The 19,079-nt window shown below is 35.9% G+C and overlaps 8 protein-coding genes across 11 annotated transcripts in view; 5 read left to right on the top strand and 3 right to left on the bottom strand.

Annotated features, from left to right (window-relative positions):
* The window catches only part of LOC129790167 (chondroitin sulfate synthase 2), a 178,164-nt gene extending 170,700 nt beyond the window's left edge, over positions 1-7,464 (bottom strand). For 2 of the 3 annotated variants that reach the window (XR_008750537.1, XR_008750538.1), the window contains exons 1-4: positions 6,327-7,464; positions 5,354-6,256; positions 5,095-5,275; positions 2,657-3,341 (exon numbers count right to left, since the gene is read on the bottom strand). Coding sequence is in view for 1 of the 3 variants with exons in the window: in XM_055827537.1 (XP_055683512.1) it covers positions 3,022-3,341; positions 5,095-5,275; positions 5,354-6,256; positions 6,327-7,304 (2,382 nt within the window). In the remaining 2 variants the exon portion in view is untranslated. Of the gene's footprint in view, positions 1-2,647; positions 3,342-5,094; positions 5,276-5,353; positions 6,257-6,326 lie in introns of those variants that run through there. The other variant, XM_055827537.1, reaches the window with a different exon arrangement.
* LOC129790211 (serine/threonine-protein phosphatase PP2A 65 kDa regulatory subunit) overlaps positions 1-19,079 on the bottom strand; it is a 620,353-nt gene that overhangs the window by 170,700 nt on the left and 430,574 nt on the right. The gene's annotated exons all lie outside the window — the stretch shown is intronic.
* LOC129790342 (clavesin-2-like) overlaps positions 1-19,079 on the top strand; it is an 891,203-nt gene that overhangs the window by 861,674 nt on the left and 10,450 nt on the right. The window lies entirely within an intron of this gene.
* On the top strand, positions 1,097-2,746 carry LOC129790338 (probable RNA polymerase II nuclear localization protein SLC7A6OS). Its single transcript, XM_055827816.1, has 3 exons — positions 1,097-1,375; positions 1,450-1,844; positions 2,250-2,746. The coding sequence occupies exons 1-3, from the start codon at positions 1,187-1,189 to the stop codon at positions 2,617-2,619; spliced, it is 954 nt and encodes a 317-aa protein (XP_055683791.1). The 5' UTR covers positions 1,097-1,186; the 3' UTR covers positions 2,620-2,746.
* On the top strand, positions 7,467-8,951 carry LOC129790313 (protein PRRC1-like). Its single transcript, XM_055827783.1, has 3 exons — positions 7,467-8,125; positions 8,189-8,291; positions 8,373-8,951. Exons 1-3 carry the CDS (start codon positions 7,636-7,638, stop codon positions 8,863-8,865), a joined length of 1,086 nt encoding a protein of 361 aa, XP_055683758.1. The 5' UTR covers positions 7,467-7,635; the 3' UTR covers positions 8,866-8,951.
* On the top strand, positions 8,986-10,075 carry LOC129790405 (uncharacterized). Its single transcript, XM_055827892.1, has 4 exons — positions 8,986-9,088; positions 9,270-9,361; positions 9,438-9,660; positions 9,905-10,075. The coding sequence occupies exons 1-4, from the start codon at positions 9,080-9,082 to the stop codon at positions 10,028-10,030; spliced, it is 450 nt and encodes a 149-aa protein (XP_055683867.1). The 5' UTR covers positions 8,986-9,079; the 3' UTR covers positions 10,031-10,075.
* On the bottom strand, positions 10,082-11,931 carry LOC129790278 (histone-lysine N-methyltransferase PRDM9-like). 2 transcript variants are annotated; one of them, XR_008750544.1, is made up of 3 exons: positions 11,732-11,931; positions 10,254-11,666; positions 10,082-10,173 (listed from the first exon to the last, which is right to left on the bottom strand). XR_008750544.1 is itself a non-coding variant. In XM_055827717.1 (2 exons), exons 1-2 carry the CDS (start codon positions 11,846-11,848, stop codon positions 10,485-10,487), a joined length of 1,299 nt encoding a protein of 432 aa, XP_055683692.1. In that variant the 5' UTR covers positions 11,849-11,931; the 3' UTR covers positions 10,082-10,484. The 2 variants fall into 2 exon arrangements, 1 of the variants encoding a protein (XP_055683692.1); XM_055827717.1 differs by having other exon boundaries at positions 10,082-11,666.
* Positions 13,261-14,280, top strand: LOC129791263 (odorant receptor 33b-like). Its single transcript, XM_055829332.1, has 4 exons — positions 13,261-13,376; positions 13,458-13,570; positions 13,904-14,151; positions 14,224-14,280. The coding sequence occupies exons 1-4, from the start codon at positions 13,261-13,263 to the stop codon at positions 14,278-14,280; spliced, it is 534 nt and encodes a 177-aa protein (XP_055685307.1).

Raw genomic sequence — 19,079 nt, 5'->3', positions numbered from 1 at the left:
TAAAGAATTAGGAATAATAATTTCGTTCCTGTACAGCTATGCATTACTAAACCGTTGGTCCGATCGCGATGAAATTTGGTACAGAGACCACTGGCACCAGACGATTGTCACCAATGACATTCATTTTCCCCCCAGAGCCCCCCTTCGTGGCGCCCCCATATAAATTTCACGATTTTTGACTACTTTTTGAATTTGGCGCCCTTTTTGGTACATTTTGTTGAAGAGAAAATGAAATGGATGCATTTCACCGCTATCCGTCTCCCTCACACTTTCAGTTTTTCGCAATTTTCTCGCGTTTTCCGCCGAATTTTTCGGGGAAATTGTGTTTTTTGTGACCAGGAAAACACTTTTGAATTTTTGGCATAAAAACTTCCAAAAGTCACGAAAATCCATTTCCGGGAAAAAAAGTGCGTGTAAAATCCCCAACCGTCAAAATTTCCGGGGGCCCTAAATTCCGCACAGAGGTGCTCCTCGGGGGCTCCGAAGCAGCCGAAAGTCCTCCATAAGCCCCAAAAATGTGTTTTGTGCCCAAAAAATTGGGAAAAAAACCAAAAAATTGCATTTTTGGAAAAAGAGAAAAAAAAGTTCGTTGAAATTCAAATTTTATTATTTGGACTAGGCGTTATATGGCGCTGTTTAGTTGGTTGAGGAGAAAATGAGAAAGCTGCAGGGTGCTATTTCACTGCGATTCTCTCATTCACACATCACTGAATACTATTTCACTCACACAAAAGATTTTTTACAATTTTTCGCGTTTTCCGCTGAATTTTTGTGGGAAAATCATGTTTTTTGTGATTCGGAAGCGACGCCGCATCGATTTTCATCAAAAATTTAAAAATTTCCCAAAAATCCATTTCTGGAAAAAAAAACTTCAAATTTTCTGCGAGCCCCAATTTCAGCATAAGGGCGCATCTCAGGCTTCTCGAAGTCCTCCATAAGCCCCAAAAATGTGTTTTGTGCCCAAAAAAAATGGGAAAAAATCAAAAAATTGCAGTTTTGGAAAAACAAAAAAAAGTTCGTTGAAATTCAAAATTTTCGCCATAGTCGCTTGTATCAGCACTTAACTATACGGTCCTGACTAACATAACTACAACTGCTGATACAAGCGACGATCTCGCCTGTTTTTGTGCAAAAATTCTCACGAGGAAAGTTATTTTTATCAAAAAAGAGGAAAAATCACAAAATAATGGCAGCTGTAATACGCGTTAAGCGGAGAGTTGACGAAGAACCCCTCAATGCATTTGTTCTCAATTGCAAAAGGCGAAAGGTTAGTCAGGAAAATGCCTCAGAAGCTGGGGCGTCGTCCTCAAACAACGAACACACGAAGGAGGAAACCTGCACAATACTCAAATTCGCAGGAACTGTGGAAACTCAGGTGAGGAGGGAATCTCTGAAGGGGAAATTGAGAAGAGATTTTGCTAATAAATTAATGTTTTTTTTTTGGAACAGGATGAGGGACTGGCGAGTCGCATTACGAAGATGTCAATGGAGGAGGCAAAGGAGCGCATTGGGAAGACACGTCTGCCACAGCCAGTTGCCAGAGCGAGAGACACACAGCGGCAGAAGGCACATGAGGAGAGATTTAAGATTGTCAATTGCTCCCGGGCGGTGGATGCATCGTGTAGTGGCGATGAGAAAGCTGTAACAATCTTGGATATTGAGAAGCAAGCTGCAGCACTGCCAAACAGCGAAGCAGTTGCTGCTGCTCAGACGAATCCAACATCAATAGATCCCAAAGGTGCAGAGGAAATGGTTATCTCGTCCTACGTGTATGACCTGTATGTGTCGGAATTGGGAGATCTTGGTCATGACATTGATGATGGCATGTTGGAGCATCAGCTGAGGTTTGTATCCCTCGATGGAGTTCATTTGATACATCAATTTATCTACTTTTGAAGCCTCCTCTCGCCCCCACATCCCTCCTCCCATCCTTCATAACTCTTTGTTTCTGCGCATTCCACATTCACATAATTTCCCGCACAGATAAAGCTGTAAGTTATGTTTTGTGTTATTTTTTCAGAACAATAATTAATAATTAAAGAAAGAAATTGTAAAATACATTGATAGAAAATTGAAGAAAATAATAATTAAATTTCTTATTGATACAAAGAACTGAGAGATCTTTTGATTGAACTTTTTTTCCATGCGAAAAATCACACAAATTCGAGCTTACAGCGAATCTGTGAGGTTGAATTTATTGGAGTTTTGTTTGTAAGAAAAAAAATTGGAAATTGTTCCTCGTCACACAGTGTCCGTCCTTTTGATGACCTCATCTACGGCAGTCATCGGGATAATGGTTTAGCGGGGCAGGATAGTGATGAAGATGATGAGTCAGATGATTCAAATGATGAGAATAACTGGAGGAATGACTATCCGGACTCAGATCCAGATTCCAGCATAGATGAACGCGATATGCGACGAGCTGTGGAGAAATTCAACTTGGACACGGATGACCTTTCAACGGATGACGATGACTACGAGTACAATGACTCAGGGCACACAGAGAGGGATGAATACTGGCAGGATTGCGATGATTCGGACGACAGCATAAAGGGTCGAGACTACGAGCGATATCACAGAATGCTCAGACTAATGGAACAAAGTGGGCGTGATGAATAACCCCACATCCCCAGAAAAAGCCATAAAATCCTTCTACTGTTCTTTATTTTTTTCTAAATGAAAATATTACAACCAAAATATATTTTTTATCCTTTTGAAAATTTATATAAAATGGTCTCAAAAGCCATCAATTTATTTTCTTTCGAGAAATTGTCGTTCCAACCATAAAAAATTGCAAAAAAAATTTGCAGTTGGATCGTTACATTTAAAATTCATTTTTACAATAAAAAACACATTTTTGTGCCCCAAGAAAAAAATCTCCATAAAAAGTGCTCAAAAATCAACTCATTCTAAACTAAGAAAAAAATATTAATACAACAATACTTTGGCACTTGTGTGAGCTTTTACAACAACCTCATTTTTTTTTCTTTTGATTTTGTAAATCTTTTTGAGAAAAGAAATCTACCGTACATCACCCTCTTGGCGAACAATCCATTCCCCAAGTTGCTTCTTTGATCCCATTCGAATGCACTTCCCATGTTTTTCCGGATTGTCGCGATAAATGCATTTGGGCACGCCTGTCGTCTGCCTGTCCAGATGATTCACAAGAGCACCGCCAAACTTTAAATTTGGCTCCACAGCACGCAAGAGATGAATTGGAGTGTCGGACTTGATGAACATCCCCACAATGGAATTGACACTCTTATCAGTACGCTCCAGTAGCTGCGAAATATCTCGGTCAGACCTCACAATTGGCACGGAAGATTCCAGCTTTTTTCTCGCTGATGAATTTTCATGAAAAAATAATAATTTTTAATGAATTATGTTGTTTTTAGAATTTTTTTTTTTAATAAATTGAAGTTATTCGAGAAAAATCCTAAAAAGGATGTTATACACAAAATACTGGAAAGGATTCCTAAAAATTAATCATTTTTTTTTTCTATTTTTAGTTTATTTCTTTAAAGCTTCTTTTAGAGATAAAAATTTCTAAAAATTAAACACGTTTATTAATAAAGAAAATTATTTTGATTGTTCAGGTATTGCTAAACGGCTTGTCCGGTTTTTATGAGCTGCTAAAATTAGTCAAATAGGTGAAATCTATGTTTTTTGTTCGTTCTTAAAGGTTTATTCAAATTCAAAATGATTTCATGTCCTAAATAATATTCTTTTACAAAAAAAGGAACAAACTATTCTTAAAATCGTTAATGATAGTTTAGGTAAACTAGAACTTGAAAATAAATTACGAGATGTTTAGAACGCAGTATCTGGGGAACGGCTCAATAGTCTTTTTTTTTAACCAACGAAAGTTCTTGATCTCGGCTATAATAATCAAGAAGAAATTGATGCTATTTTCAAAATATTTAATATTGAAATTTTTAAAAATAATATTTATGATTTTAGCATCTCTTTCGGTAACTTTTGCACCTTTTAATCTTCTAAAGAGTTTTAGGGCTCTTTATTATCTTTCATTTGAGTCGAATTTGATCAAAATTGGTCAAGCCGTTTTCGAGTTATGGCCAATTGAGAGAAATTCATCTCTTACAAAGCTTTTTAATCTTTTTTAAGAGTTCGGTGGGTCAACTGGTAAAAGCCCCGCCTTGATCAATCCCAATAGAGAATGAAGCGGGTTCAAATCGCGATATGGCATTTTTTTCAACCACAAGTCTATCGTTTTTTTTTTTAAACCTTTAGCTTCCACGTGAAACATTGAAACATGCGCTCTTTATCACGATATTTAGGTACACTACCCTAAAAAAGTTTCCGGGCAAGCAAAAATGGTGTATTTTTGAAGGCAAATTTCACGTGGCTATATTTCCGGCTGTGATCAACCGATTTTAAAAAAATTAGCAGATCTGGAAAGGGAATTAAATTACATTTCCAACGACTATCTACTCATCAAAATCGGTGCACTAGCGGCCGAGATGCAAGAGGTCAAAGTCAAAATTTGTGAAATCGTGAAAAATGGCTTTTACTTAGCTTTACTAAAATGGCTGCCAATAAATAACGGGTGGACCGATTTTCAAAAATTTGCCAGTTTTGGTAAGGTGAGAAATGTACCTTTCCAAAACTAATAAATTTTTAAAAATCGGTTAATCACAGCCGGAGATATAGCCACTTGGCCTTCAAAAATTCACAATTTTTGCTTGCCCGGTAACTTTTTAGGGTAGTGTATAAGGTTTCTTTTGGCCGCTTCCACGTGCATTTTTTTGCATTTATAACTTGAAAAAGCAATTAAATTCATGATAAAAAAATTTGAGAAAATATAATGTATCACATTTAGATCTGCGTATGACACAAAGAACGTGAAAGGGTAATTTATTAGTTTTTCTATTAATTTCTTGTTCTAAATAAATACGATTCTAAAAGGATCTTGATAAATCGTTTCCCGCTTTTCTTACGAGACTGTTTTCAGTTAAAATTAAAAAAAATCTTCTTCAAAAATACATAATCTCCTTAATCTCGCGTCTTAAAGATTTAATGAAGGGGTTTTAATCTAATCTTTGGAATTAAATTAAATAAATTCCTTTTACTCACCTTCAACATAATCTCGACTATAGAACGATACCACGTCGAAATTCTCTCTGTCAAAGTACCCCAAACTCTGACTTACATCGCAATTAGAGCATTCCTTGCAGAGTCCTGTCCAGCGGCAGGGATACAGCATAAATCCAATGGCACTGTACACTTGAAATCCCTGAATTGTGTTCATTCGTACCTTAAATTTAATTTTAAAAAAATTCAAATTAATAAGTCTGAAATGCGAGAGAAAATTTGCAAAGAGAGAGGCTCTTACTCTATTGAGAAAATCTGGCTTGAATGCCATGGAATTTGATGCAACCATCACGAGACTATCGAGGCCAATTTTTCTCAACGCCAAATCCGTAACAGCTAAGCTTAGTATCTCATCGTTCCCGTACATACTGCTCAATGCTAAATCATCCACATTGAAGGGTTTTGTGCATTCAGTGGGTAAACGAATTGACACCCACGCTATTCTCGATCCATCCGCTTTGAATTTCTCCGAGAGATTTATCGCGTGACTCTTGAGGCGCCCGAAAACATCTCCATCCCCCTTGCTGGGTGTCTCAGCGCCATAGAGGAAGACAAGCATGAGGAAGGTATTGTCGAGATTCTCCATGCAAATCTTCTCGTAGCGTTCAATGAAATTCAGCGATTCCTCCACTTGATGCTCAAATGTTGGCAGTAGGATGGCAATCCTTGTGCTCTCCGTCACATACGGTGAGGGGATAATCTCCACCATCCCAAGGGGTTTCATTGCTTCGAATGCTTTAACGGTTACGCGTCGTGTGGAGGTGTTGAGGAATTTCAGCAAGAGTTTGTAGTCCATCCCCCGGACAGGATCAAATCGTCTGTATGCCGTGTGCACGGAAAGGAATTCCAATCCGGTGTACGTTGCGGCTGCTCGTTCGAGGGTGTGATTGAGTATTTTGGCAAAATCAGCTGCATCAATGCCCGGAAGTGGGGCGACATTTGTTTCGGAATCCAAGAGAAATGAATGGGTCTCATTGAGCATAGTCCACGTGAGGAGATCATGTCGTGTGGCGGGAATGCTCGACGGTGGGACGCCAAGGGGCCAGCGTATCTCTAGAATATCATTGCTGATGCTTCCATTGGAGATTTCCGTTGAATTCCTCTCCAACATGACCAAATTCCCAACTGCTGCTTCCAAGTGCAACTGCGCAGAAAAAAATAATTTGTGATTAAAATTAAGAGCAGAAAACATTAAAATTGAAGGATTGTCTTACGCGTGAAAAGTAAATGTGAAGCCGGTAGAAGTCATCAGAGATCGTAATGGGGAATATCGCCGTTGCTTCATTGAATTTCGCATCATCGCGCAGGAAATGGAAGTCACGGTAGATCTTGTGACTGCTGGCTGTGAGCCTGTAGCTGGTGATGGCAATCCCTTGCCATGCTGGTTGGCACTGATCAATTTTCGTTGAATACTTCACGCAGCGCCCAATGTTGAGGCTGTGTAGCTGCGTGGCAGCATTGCGGACGCACCAATCGAGATTTGAGCGAATCTTCCGGATGACACTGCTACTGAGCACAATCCCCGCATCGAGATCGCAGTAATTTGCATCAGCATCACTCTCAACGTCCTCCGTGCGCATCTTTGTGCCCAAATAAATGTCAAAGCTAATGCTAATGTGGGACAACTTATCCCTCAGGACACGTGCATCGATGTACGTGGTATCAGGTGCGAGAACAAAGTAATCGTAGTCATCCAGGTAGTTGTCTGCAATGTATTTGAGGATGTGAAAAGGTCTCAGGTGCTCCCGCGTATCCGTGAAGCCCACAATGTTCTTCAGTTTGAAGTTGGATTTCACATTGTCGGCATTTATGAAGAATTTTATCTTATTCACAAGATGCGCCACTGTCTTATTGAAAGCCGTTGCCAGGGTATCAATCTCATTTTGAGCTGACATCACACCAATAAAGACCTTCTCACGGATTCCCAGTTCCGATGAAAAGTATCGCGGTCGTATGATGTTCTTCGTGGCTTTCTTCGCTGACATGGGTTTCTGGGCAAAATTGAGTTGTGGCTCAAAATCCTCCCCGTACTTATCCTCCACACCGGCGGTGTCATCACTCCCTCCTGGACAGATGAAATCATCATCGGTGGAATCGTAATTTGGCACATAGAGACTCAAGAGGATACCAAAAACAAGCCCACACACGAAATACTGATTCCTGCTCCACTGATAATGCTTCAGGCGGATCATTTTGACTAAATTCTCATTCTTACATTCCTTACGCACTAACTAAATGCACAATTAACTGGGGAATCATTTGCAAAAAATAAAACTTGCAAAATTATAATTTGTGCGGAAATTTTTTACATGACTTTTTTCAGCCTCATCTGCTTCATTGCTGCCAACTGTTTAATTGCAAAATAAAGTGATGTGTCGTCACTATTTCGCTTTTGTAGTGAGAAAGAAGGAAGATTTTGCGTCTGTTTCTAGTTAGAATTTCCATTCATATTGCACACAAAACTACTTAAAGGAAATTTGAGAAAATCAAGGAAAATTCTCAATTTTGTGATTTTGTAGTAAAATGTCTGATCCCAGTGGAAATCAGGGTGGAAATAATGTGGGAAATTTGCTATCGAATATTAGCCCACCATCAGCTTTGCCTTCCAATTTGATTCTTGCACCAGCTGCTGCTCCTCTCATTAGTCAGGAAGTCCCTCCGGTTGAGCCACCAACAACACAGGCTGCTGAGGGTGGTCCTGGTGGAGCAGGTGGGGCTCATATTGCTCCAGCATTTAGCCCTGCAATTCCACCGAATAAGAATACATCGACTGAACAAACCCCAACGGATGATGGTGCAACGCAGTCTACGAATTTGGGTCATTTAAATCTCAATCCAGAACCAGTTGCAACCGCTTTGGGACCACTCACGCAATCGGGATCATCTCTCTTTGGGTGGATGAAGGATGCTGCCTCCAGTGGTGGTGGAATTTTATCTAAAGTTGCGGAAAAAGCGAAGAATTCCGTGGATACCATTGTCACAACACTTGATCCGCAGATGAAGGAGTACATCTGTAAGTAGCTGAACCGACGATTCATAAATTAAATTCTCAAATTAATGATATTTCCTTTTGCAGATTCCGGTGGGGACATTGAGATCATTGTTGCTTCTGACAAGGATGATAAAGTAAAACCCTGCAGGGAGGCTTTTCAGACCATCTTTGGCAAAGCTACAGTGATGTGAGTTTAAAGCATAAAAACACAACAATCACGCCTTTAGCCTCATATCTTAACATGCTTTTTGTGTGATTTCCTCAAAAGGGGTCTTCAAGCCCAACCAAATGGCATTGCAGCACAACCAGTGGGATTTGAAGCTGCCCTGAGGGGTGCTCAGGAGCGAACTGCAGATTTGAGGACAAATTCACGCATCGGTGATAAACTTCCAATAATTGCAGTTGAAAATTTCACCTTTGAAGCATTCCCTGATCAGTGGTTTGATGCAGGACTTCTACTACTTACGGATCCACTGCGCAATTTGACATTGAAAACAGTGACCCAGATGACGGCAATCCCACTGTCAATAATCACAGCTATTAAGGAGGATACACCGAAGGACTATCAGTTCCTTGACACAGGATTCGCCGTAACAGTGGGACAGGTGATGGCAAACAATTTGGGTGTTCATCACACGGAATGGCACAAATACTACACAGGAATCAATCGCAGCGATATGATTCTCTGTGCAGCAAAATCCCTTGCCACGGCATACAAAAGATCCCTTGGGGCTAACATTGCTTCAAGTGAGGAATCGTAATAATTTTATTCTATATGGAATGTTTTGTTATTTTTTTTATTAGATTACATACTGAGAATAATAAAAATATTTACTTCTAAAAGTAAGGTTATGAAGCTATTTTAGTAGTCAATGTTGGCAGCAATGCTACGTGTCAGCGATGTTTCCGGTAGCGGCCATTTTCCTTTTTCTGTCTTTTTAGCTTTCGGTGCAAAGACAACGTGTTTTATCCACGATGGCTGAGGTAATTTCTCCTATTTTCTTACACTTTAAATAAATATTTTTGCTTGAAATGTGTAGAAGAAACAACGTAGAATGAGTTTTCATTAAAGTTTGCGTGGAAAATGTGTTAAAAGTTGCGGAAAATTGAAAACAAAAATGAAGCACTTCTATCCGGATAAATAATGAATATTTTCCTATTTCAGCAAGAGGATGGAGGAACTGTCGTCAAGAAGCGTATCTTCAAGAAGTTCACCTACCGTGGGGTGGATTTGGATCAATTGCTGGACATGCCAAAGTGAGTAAACATATTGGAGGAATCATAACCTCATTTTGATTCCCGGACAAATGTTTAACTGAACTTTGCATTGCAGTGACCAGGTGGTTGAGCTGATGCACAGCCGTGCCCGTCGGCGTTTCTCCCGAGGACTCAAACGCAAACCAATGGCCCTTATTAAGAAGCTGCGTAAAGCTAAGAAGGATGCTCCTCCACTAGAGAAGCCCGCCATTGTCAAGACACATCTCCGGAATATGATTGTTGTACCCGAAATGGTTGGTTCCATCATTGGCGTGTACAACGGCAAAGCATTCAATCAGGTAAACTATTTAACCCCATCCCATTTCCTTCTTATTTTTTTTCTAATTAAAAGGATCAAAATGATGAATGATGACGAGTCTGAGTTGAGGGTAATTCTCTTGTGACTGCGTTTTGTAGTCACGAAGGAAGAACTTTTCAATTTTAGGATTATATTTGGTTATTCTGATTACCACACAAATTCTAAAAAAAATTGAGAGATTTGGAAGGATTTTTCATTTAACACGAATTATTTTCTTTTTGCAGATTGAAGTGAGACCCGATATGATTGGACACTACTTGGGTGAGTTCTCAGTTACGTACAAACCCGTAAAGCACGGAAGACCCGGTATCGGTGCTACCCACAGTTCCCGGTTCATTCCGCTTAAGTAAGGAGGATCCCACTTCACAAAAATAAAGGCGTGAAGAAAGAAATTACATTTTTTATTATTTAAAAAAAAAATTACATTTTGCCTATTAGTTGTCCGTCAATGAGATTCAACGTGGTTATCTGCCTACACCAGGGCATGAATTCTCTAAGAATGAAAAAGTCCCGTGATAAACTCCTGAAGGTTTTAGCGCTTTAAAAGAAACGTGAAAACTGGGAAAATCTTACGGGAGTTTATCACGGATGCATTATTCATCTTAGAGGATCATGCTCATGTCAAATTTTTCTCACTTTTTCCTGCAAAAGGCCTTCGGGAGTTTATCACGAGAGTTTTTCACTCTTAGAGAATACAGCCCCAGGTAACAGGGAACTTGGATATTTATCCAAGAAGTCGTTAAATGCTTTAAAAATATTGTGTAAAGGGATCAGTTGATTCCTTTATTCCCTCTTTGATCAGTCTCAGCTAGACTGAGATGTACTATCCAAAGATTCTTCTGCTACTTTCAAGACCTCAATGGAATTATCAGAAGGATCATTAATGATCACTCGATCTTGTTTCCTGGTTATCTCACAATCTTGATTGCATTCATCTGATGTCCGTTGATGATCTTCCAAAGCTTTTTCATTGAGAAAATCACATCCACACGTGCTGCAGATTAGTTTTACTATTCCCTCACTTTTCTCATGTTTCCGGATGTGATTATCAAGGCTGTACTTGGAGTAGAGTTGCTTTTTGCAGATTGTGCAGGGATACATCTTCTGTGTCTCCATATGTCGCGTCATGTGTCTCTTGAGGCCATCTTTCTGGCGGAAGCTGATGCCACAATCAGGGCAGGGGAAAGGTTTTTCTCCTGTATGACGCCGAATGTGATTTACCAGGGTCTTGGCTTGTGTGAAGGAATCATTGCAGAAAGTGCATTTGTAGGGTCTTTCGCCCGTGTGTAGGTGCATGTGTTGCTTCAGGGAGCCTTTCTGTGTAAATCCATTTCCACAGATTGAGCATTGGAAGGGTTTTTGATCAGCATGCGTGAGCATATGTCGTCTCAAGTTGGTTTTCGTACTGAAATCCTTTTTGCATTGAATGCAGAAATGATTGTCCTCTGATGAATTTTTGCTCCTTTTCACAATACTGTAGATTTTATCGCTTTCCGTGTGAGATTTCACGGCTGTTTGATCAGTGTTGGAAGCCTTGTAAGATACATCAACTTCATCATAACTCTCCAGTTGTGGTGCTTCAATAATTCTCTCAATGATTTCATCATTAAATTCCTCCTCAATCTCCATTATTTCATCTTTATCCTGTAAAATGTCTGATTCATCCTCAATTATGTCCTTCACTGAATAATCCATTTTTACATATTCAATACTCCTGTCGTTGTTTCCGGACGAATTAACGGAGGTACTTTCTCGGTCTTCATCTGCATCATCAAGAAGTAATTCCAGATCCATGTGAGCCCAACTTTTTCCGCATTCACTTTCAACAACAGGTAATTTATGTTTGAATTCTTTGTTCACCTGAGCTATGAAGTTGATCAAGTGATTCTCAGACGCAATACTCTGTCTCCGGAATTCAAAGGCTACTTGCAACCGTGATAAGCATTTGGGGCATAGGCCGTTGGGGAAATCATCCTCTGGGCTGGCCTAAATTAAAGAAAATAACTCTCAAAATTCATTTCTAAAAAATCTTTTTCAAAATAAAATCTCACAGAAAGTCCAGTGATTTGATTGAATTTATTAAACTGATCCTCATCAAGGAGAGATGTTCCTACGCCAGTTTTGAAGCATACTCTACACATTTCCATATTAATCTTAATTGTAAACATTTTTCTACTTTGTTATTTTTGTATGTTGATTTTGGTTGATTAATAAACTTGATGAACTTTCATCTCTGTTTTGACTTTTGAGCTTTTTTTTAGGTTATGGAATGTTTATGAATGAAAGTTGTATATTTCGATGGGTCCAAACGGAAATATCCGAACTAAAACTTTGGCGCGAACACAAAAAAACAAAGAAGGTAATTTGAGGGCTCTTGTGAGCTCTGGGACATTTAGGGAGCTTTTTGTAGTAATTTAGGAACATCAAAGGAATATTTAAAATCACAGCGAGTTCAAAAATGCTTTTTCCTCCTTTTATATCATATCAAGTAAGCCCCAACTTTTGAATGGTGTTTAGTGATTGCTTTCAAAAATTTAAGCTAATTACAATAATTATAAGTAATGGCATGTAGAATGGAATCATTAAGAAATCCAACAGCCCTAATAAATGGAATAAGAAGAATTAGGATTTAATTTGAGCTAATTATTGTAATTTCTAAAATTAAAAGGAACCATTTTGTAGTAATTTTTTATTGAAGAATCCTTAAGGGGGTAATCATTTCATCCATTCGATGAACACGGTATTTAATAAAGATAAAATCATCAATATGGGTGTTGCAATTTAAATTATATGCGTATATAATGAAAAATCTTCTGCAAAAGCTTGAAAGTTTATTTAAATAGGGAACTCTCGGGCAAATTTTCTAAGTAATTACGGAATTATTCATTTCTTTTTAAATGCTTTGGAAATCGTCTTTTAAAGGATGTTAAAAATTTTCTACTAACAATTATAGAAAAAAAAATATGCTCTGTCCTATCCGATTAACAGATTAAAAAAAGGTATATCATACCTTCTGAGCTTTCGATATAAAAAAAATAAAGAATATTGAAAATTAGAAAGTAGTGACAAGAAACAGAAGCAACAAGAAACTTTTAAAGAAAACTTTACCGACACGTGTAAAGGCCAATTATTTTGTCTAATTGATTCACTTGAAACTCATATAAAAAGGCACTGTCTGCAAACGACATCTAAACAATATCTCTGGGTTGTTCTTGATTAATATCCTTAAATAAAATTTTACACTTTAATTCATTAGAAAAAAATTTCTAAAATGGATCTAAAAAATGAGCAAAGAAAGCTCTCTGGAATGTATGAAAAGCTCGCAAAATTTCTTGTTAGTGCATTGAATTTTTGGACTTTTGACTGTGGTGATCAGGGATTTTCTGGAGGCAAAATACGCGGAAGAAATTTCATCTTCCTTGTCGTCATGTTAGTTAGTTCTTGTTTCAACATCAGGAATGTTATTGAGTCATATTATCGAAGTATCCGAATAATTTGGACATTAAACGTTGCATGGTGTTGTGTACACTCGATGGCCATCACAAAATTACTTGCAATTATTTTCTACAAAAGAGAATTCATGGAGCTTCTTGGTGGTGTCCAGAAGATCATCTCAAAGCAGCAGAATATCCATATTGCAGCTATTCAAATACCCAATATGAAGAAAACCATTTCACGCATCATTCTCTCGCTCATGTAATTATAAAAAATATTTATAATTTATTAATTGATTGAAATTAAGTAAAAATCCTTTAATATTTATTTTTTTCATTTCAGTGTCTACGGAATTGTATTTTGCCTATCGGAATTATTTGCCCTAATCTACGTATTAAATTATCCTGGGGTTAATTTTCCGCTTATCTACGAAATTCGCGAATTACTTGCTTTCGGTGAAACTTTTTTCTTTTTCTTCAATATGATTTTTCAATCAATTTGTTTCCTCATTTTACTCCTTCACATTCTTGTTAATGATTTTCTGTTACTTTTCTTTGGCTTCCTCTTTCACGCAGAAATCCAAATACTCGCTGAAATAATTGAGGAATGCCTTTATAAGGATATTTTCGGAATTGAACCAAACATCTTGAAGATTATCATTGAGAAGCATTTACAAATAATTAATTTACTAAAAACTCTTGATAAGATTTTTCGAAAACTTTCTCTTGCAAATCTTCTCACAAATTTTCTATGCTTAATCATAATATTTTGCGGAATCCTTTTTCAAGAAGAATTCGAGGGTTCCCTCTATATGATTGCACTCATTTTAATGTTTCAAACTTTTGCTCTGAGCCTCTTTGGGGAGATTCTTGCAGTCAATACGGGCAATATTGGAGATTCTCTGTACCTAACTGAATGGTATGCGATGCCCCTTCGTGAGCAGACATCAATTCTTTTCATGATGCGTTTGGGACAGAAATCTTATGGAATTAAAGCTGGAGGTCTCGTGGCAATTTCCTTTAATACATTTGTCGATGTAAGTGATAAAAATGTTATTAAAAATTCAAAAATTGCTAATAAAAAAATATTTTTACTTTATTTTCTGCAGGTGATTAAAGCATCGATGTCCTATTGCGCCCTCCTGTATGCTTTAACAAAGAATTAAAAATTTTACAAATAATAAAAAGTAATATTTTAATGTGGAAATATTAATTTATTTATTTTGTACTAGTCCCCTCGAGCCCCCAATCACGTGTGAGCAATTTGTTTGTAGCTGTTGTATTGGAGTTCTATTTGATTTACATTACCCAAAGAAAAGAAATGAAAATGAAGAACAATGTGAGTGTGATTGCACACCTCTAACATTAAAACACATATTCACCGAATGTTAGAAAGTGTTCGAAGAACATGTTTAAGTTCCTTTTTTTTTATATTTAAGTGTAATAAAATTGCAACATTTTCTTTACTTTTTAATACAATAAAATTGTAATACCTTTAAACAGATTATTATGCAATACAACTGTATAAAATATATCTTAGCAAAATTAACATTAGTGGTAAGTGGGGACGCACACCATTTAGCACTTAAGATTTAAATTCATATCAATAAAAACGTTAGGTCATCCCCACCGCGCGTCTGTGTGGAACGTAGTCACGATCACCAAACGATCATGAAACGAAATACGTGATCGGCTCCCTTCCAGTCAGCGCGTGGTGGGGATTAGAGAGCACAAAACCAATTGTTTGTGCTCGAAAAGACGGACTTGACGATCGACCAGCATTGGGAGAGCAGCGGGCCTGCGAATACGGGCACCTGCTCTCCCCATCATCTCTTGTAAGTATAAAACTTATTCGGACTTGGCCGCTAAGCCAGCCATCCCGAATAAGATCCATTACTAACAATTAAACTATTTCGCGAATAATACAATAAGCAAGTAAAATGTACTAGAGTTCAAATAATAAACTTTTCTTCTGGTTAAAAAATCAAGTCCCAACTTTTCTTTATGTTCCTTTGTGAACAGAAAGTATAACAAACCAAATTTTAAAATTAAATAACTTAAAATCCTTTTAAGTGTGTTTGATGTCCTTTTTTATGTTCACACAAGGTCAAATATAATCTTCAGTTTAAAAGACTTCTTATGGTCGATGGGGAAAAAATAATTAAATTCCTGACTAGAGCTTAGTTATGAAATTAAGAAAACTAATGTATTTAATTAATTTAGATTGGTAATGTAACTGTATGATAGATGCTGAATAAATAATGCTGATTTAATTCGCCCACAAGTAACATGTAGAAGTCAAAATTAATGTACAGAAAAATTCCTTAAAGTTCGTGAAAATACGCATTGGTTTCATTTTCTGTACTGATCCAGCTTGTGGAAGAAATGAAAAACGCAAAAGAAAATTATCGGAAAACTTTTGGAGGTCTCAAAATTTTTCTATTTTTTATTCCTTAACTATTGATCTGATCAACTCCGAATTACAGTCAATTACTGAGGGTTTGTAGGGCGCTTCAGCACAATTATTTCTGATGATTCCGAATAATTAGTTGGGAAACAAATTCCATATGAAAATTTCAAATTAACTTCTTTGCCCCACTCTCCCCTACTTATAATTGAAAGAAAATCATAATTCGCTTGTCCTACCCGGATGGACAGCACATAAAAAAGGTATACTTTCCAAATACTTTCCAAAAACTTTTAGAAAAAAAGAGGAAGATTGAAAATTAGAAAAGTTTAACAAGAAACTTTTAAAGAAAACTTTTGCCGACATGCGTAAAGGCTAATTATTTTGTCTAATTGATTCCCTTGAATCTCATATAAAAGGCATTGTATGTAAACGGCACCTAAAGAATATCTTGGTGTTGTTGTTGAATAAATATTCTAACATTATATTTTACTCTTTAATTTTTTAGAAAAAATCTTTAAAATGGATCTAAGAAATGAGCAAAGAAAGCTCTCTATAACGTATGAAAAGCTCGCAAAATTCCTTGTTAGTGCATTGAATTTCTGGACATTTGACTGTGGTCAGAGTTTTTCTGCTGGCAAAATACGCGGAAAAAATTTTATTTTTCTTGTCATTTTATTAGTAAGTTCTGTTTTTAACATCAGGAATGTTATTGAATCCTATTATCGAAGTATCCGAATAATTTGGACATTAAACGTTGCATGGTGTTGTGTACACTCGATGGCCATTACAAAATTACTTGCAATTATCTTATACAAAAGAGAATTCTTGGAGCTTCTAAAGGAGTTCCAGAAGATCATCTCAGAGCAACAAAATAGCCACATTGCCTCTATTCAAATACCCAACATGAAGAAAACTATTTCACGCATCATTCTATCGCTCATGTAACTACATCTCTACATCTCTATCTAATCTAATTAATTTAAATAAAGTTTAATTAATTTTTTTTCATTTCAGTATCTACGGAATTGTATTTTGCCTATCGGAATTATTTGCCCTAATCTACGTATTAAATTATCCTGGGGTTAATTTTCCGATCATCTACGAAATTCGCGAATTACTTGCTTTCGGTGAAACTTTTTTCTTTTTCTTCAATATGATTTTTCAATCAATTTGTTTCCTCATTTTACTCCTTCACATTCTTGTTAATGATTTTCTGTTACTTTTCTTTGGCTTCCTCTTTCACGCGGTAATCCAAATACTCGCTGAAATAATTAAGAAATGCCTTTATAAGGATATTTTTGAAATTGAACCAAGTATCTTAAAAATTATCATTGAGAAGCATTTACAAATAATTAATTTACTAAAAACTCTTGATAAGATTTTTCGAAAACTTTCTCTTGCAAATCTTCTCACAAATTTTTTGGGACTAATCATCATCTTCTGCGGGATCCTCTTTCAAGAAGAATTCGAGGGTTCCCTCTATATGATTGCTCTCATTTTAATGTTTCAAACTTTTGCTCTGAGCCTCTTTGGGGAGATTCTTGCAGTCAATACGGGCAATATTGGAGATTCTCTGTACCTAACTGAATGGTATGCGATGCCCCTTCGTGAGCAGACATCAATACTTTTCATGATGCGTTTGGGACAGAAATCTTACGGAATTAAAGCTGGAGGTCTCGTGGCAATTTCCTTTAAAACATTTGTAGATGTAATATTAAAAATGTTATTAAAGAATTAAAGATTTCTACTAAATATTATTTTGTACTTTATTTCCTGCAGGTGATTAAAGCATCAATATCTTATTGCGCCCTCCTGTATGCTTTAACGAAGAATTGAGAAGTTTATTAACAATAAAAATAATATTTTATGTGGAAATATTTATTTTATTTTATATGGAGGTGGAGGGCTAATAAGGCTCTAATTTGCATTAATCTCAATCTGCAGGAGTTATTCCTAATACTATGATTTTTTTTAAACTTTCATTCCAATCGGACAGCTGCTTCTAAACTCAACAGAAATGGATTAAAAAACATTAATTTTTTTAACAAATTTATTTTAAATACAATATAATACAAATTTAAAATTAAAACTACTTTTATTTATTATTTATATTTTGCTTTCTATAATTTCTCTTTTTTTCTTATTGCTTTCTGAACTTCATATTTGAAATATGTATGAGTTTTCTGAAACTTCTTGGATTATTTTATTTATTTTTAATCTAAGATTTTCTTTCTAAATTTTAAATAAATAAATAGGAAGTAATTTTTTTTAAAGGAAAATTGAAAAAAAAAATAGAATTATAATCAAACCGATTAACTCGTGTTTTTGTTTCAACAGTTTTAATGCATAATTTCATTTTATTAATACTTTCTTTTCACAAACTACCTTTAATTACTTTTGGCCAAATTATGTACTTTATGCATCTTAACGTTTCATATCTAATTTAAATAATAATTACTTTTATATCTATCATTTTTTCTTGGCTGTTTCAATGATATATCATTTACAATGAATTTATGGTGATGGTAATTTAATGCTTATGCGCTCTTATTCAAAATGCAATTTAGGTTAATTGTTTTATTCAAGAAGAATAAAGAAATTATGATAGAGATACAATTTTTATGTTTATCTCATTAAACTTTTTTTTGAATAAAAACATTTTTGATTTCATGTAGAAGAACATTTAACATAAAATAAAAATTTATTAGAATTTTTACGTTAATATCGGCCCTACATAAATTACATAGAAAATATGGAAGTCTTCGGTTTAAATAAATGGCCAACAGTATCTACTGCTTTTGTATACAAAATAAGATTCCTTTCATTATGTCATTAATTTCCATTAAAATTAATCAACACGATTGTAGGTTCAAGGATCGTATTAAATGTTAATCCTTAGTTTTTGTTGTTGTTGAAATATGATTGAATATTATCTACTTTATGGCAAAGTTAAAAGTTTTAGTTTAATTATACATATTTATGTACATTACACTACCTAATCTCTTTATAAAGAATTAATCTAATTATTTTATTATCTTTAATATATTTTTTTAGTAGGGGAGACCGGGGTAAAAAGAGTCATTTTCGAATTTTCAAATGCCAATTTCTCCAAAGTTATAAATCGGAAAAAATTAGGGTGGAAAGCCCTATACACCTACAATTTTTGACAGTAATTTGGAGGTTATGTGATCAGTACTTTAGGAGTTAAAAAAGAAAATAAATTTTTGACCCATTTCCCAAACTTTTGCGTATTGAGAAAAACGCGTTTTCCGAAGTTTTCCTTCAGCAATTTTCCAATCTGATAATTTTTCTCAATAGCTGGGTTACTACAGAAAACATTGCCAAGGTGTATTCTTCAATAACTTTTAATGATTTTTCTCTACAATTTTTTGAATCAAAACATACCCCTTGGGGTAGATCTAGTCATCCCATGTAAATCATATGGGAGTTCGAAATTTTTGACATATTTTCTATCCATTTGTGACAAAATGGCGTGATTGAGAAAATCGCAAAATTCTCTGTTTTAGTGCGTATAAAAGTGAAATTCCTTGTCGC

The sequence above is a fragment of the Lutzomyia longipalpis genome, chromosome 2, assembly GCF_024334085.1.
Source record: "Lutzomyia longipalpis isolate SR_M1_2022 chromosome 2, ASM2433408v1".
NCBI classification, from domain to species: domain Eukaryota; kingdom Metazoa; phylum Arthropoda; class Insecta; order Diptera; family Psychodidae; genus Lutzomyia; species Lutzomyia longipalpis.
Note: the sequence above shows the minus strand (reverse complement) of the source record. Positions and strands in the feature narration are given on the sequence as shown.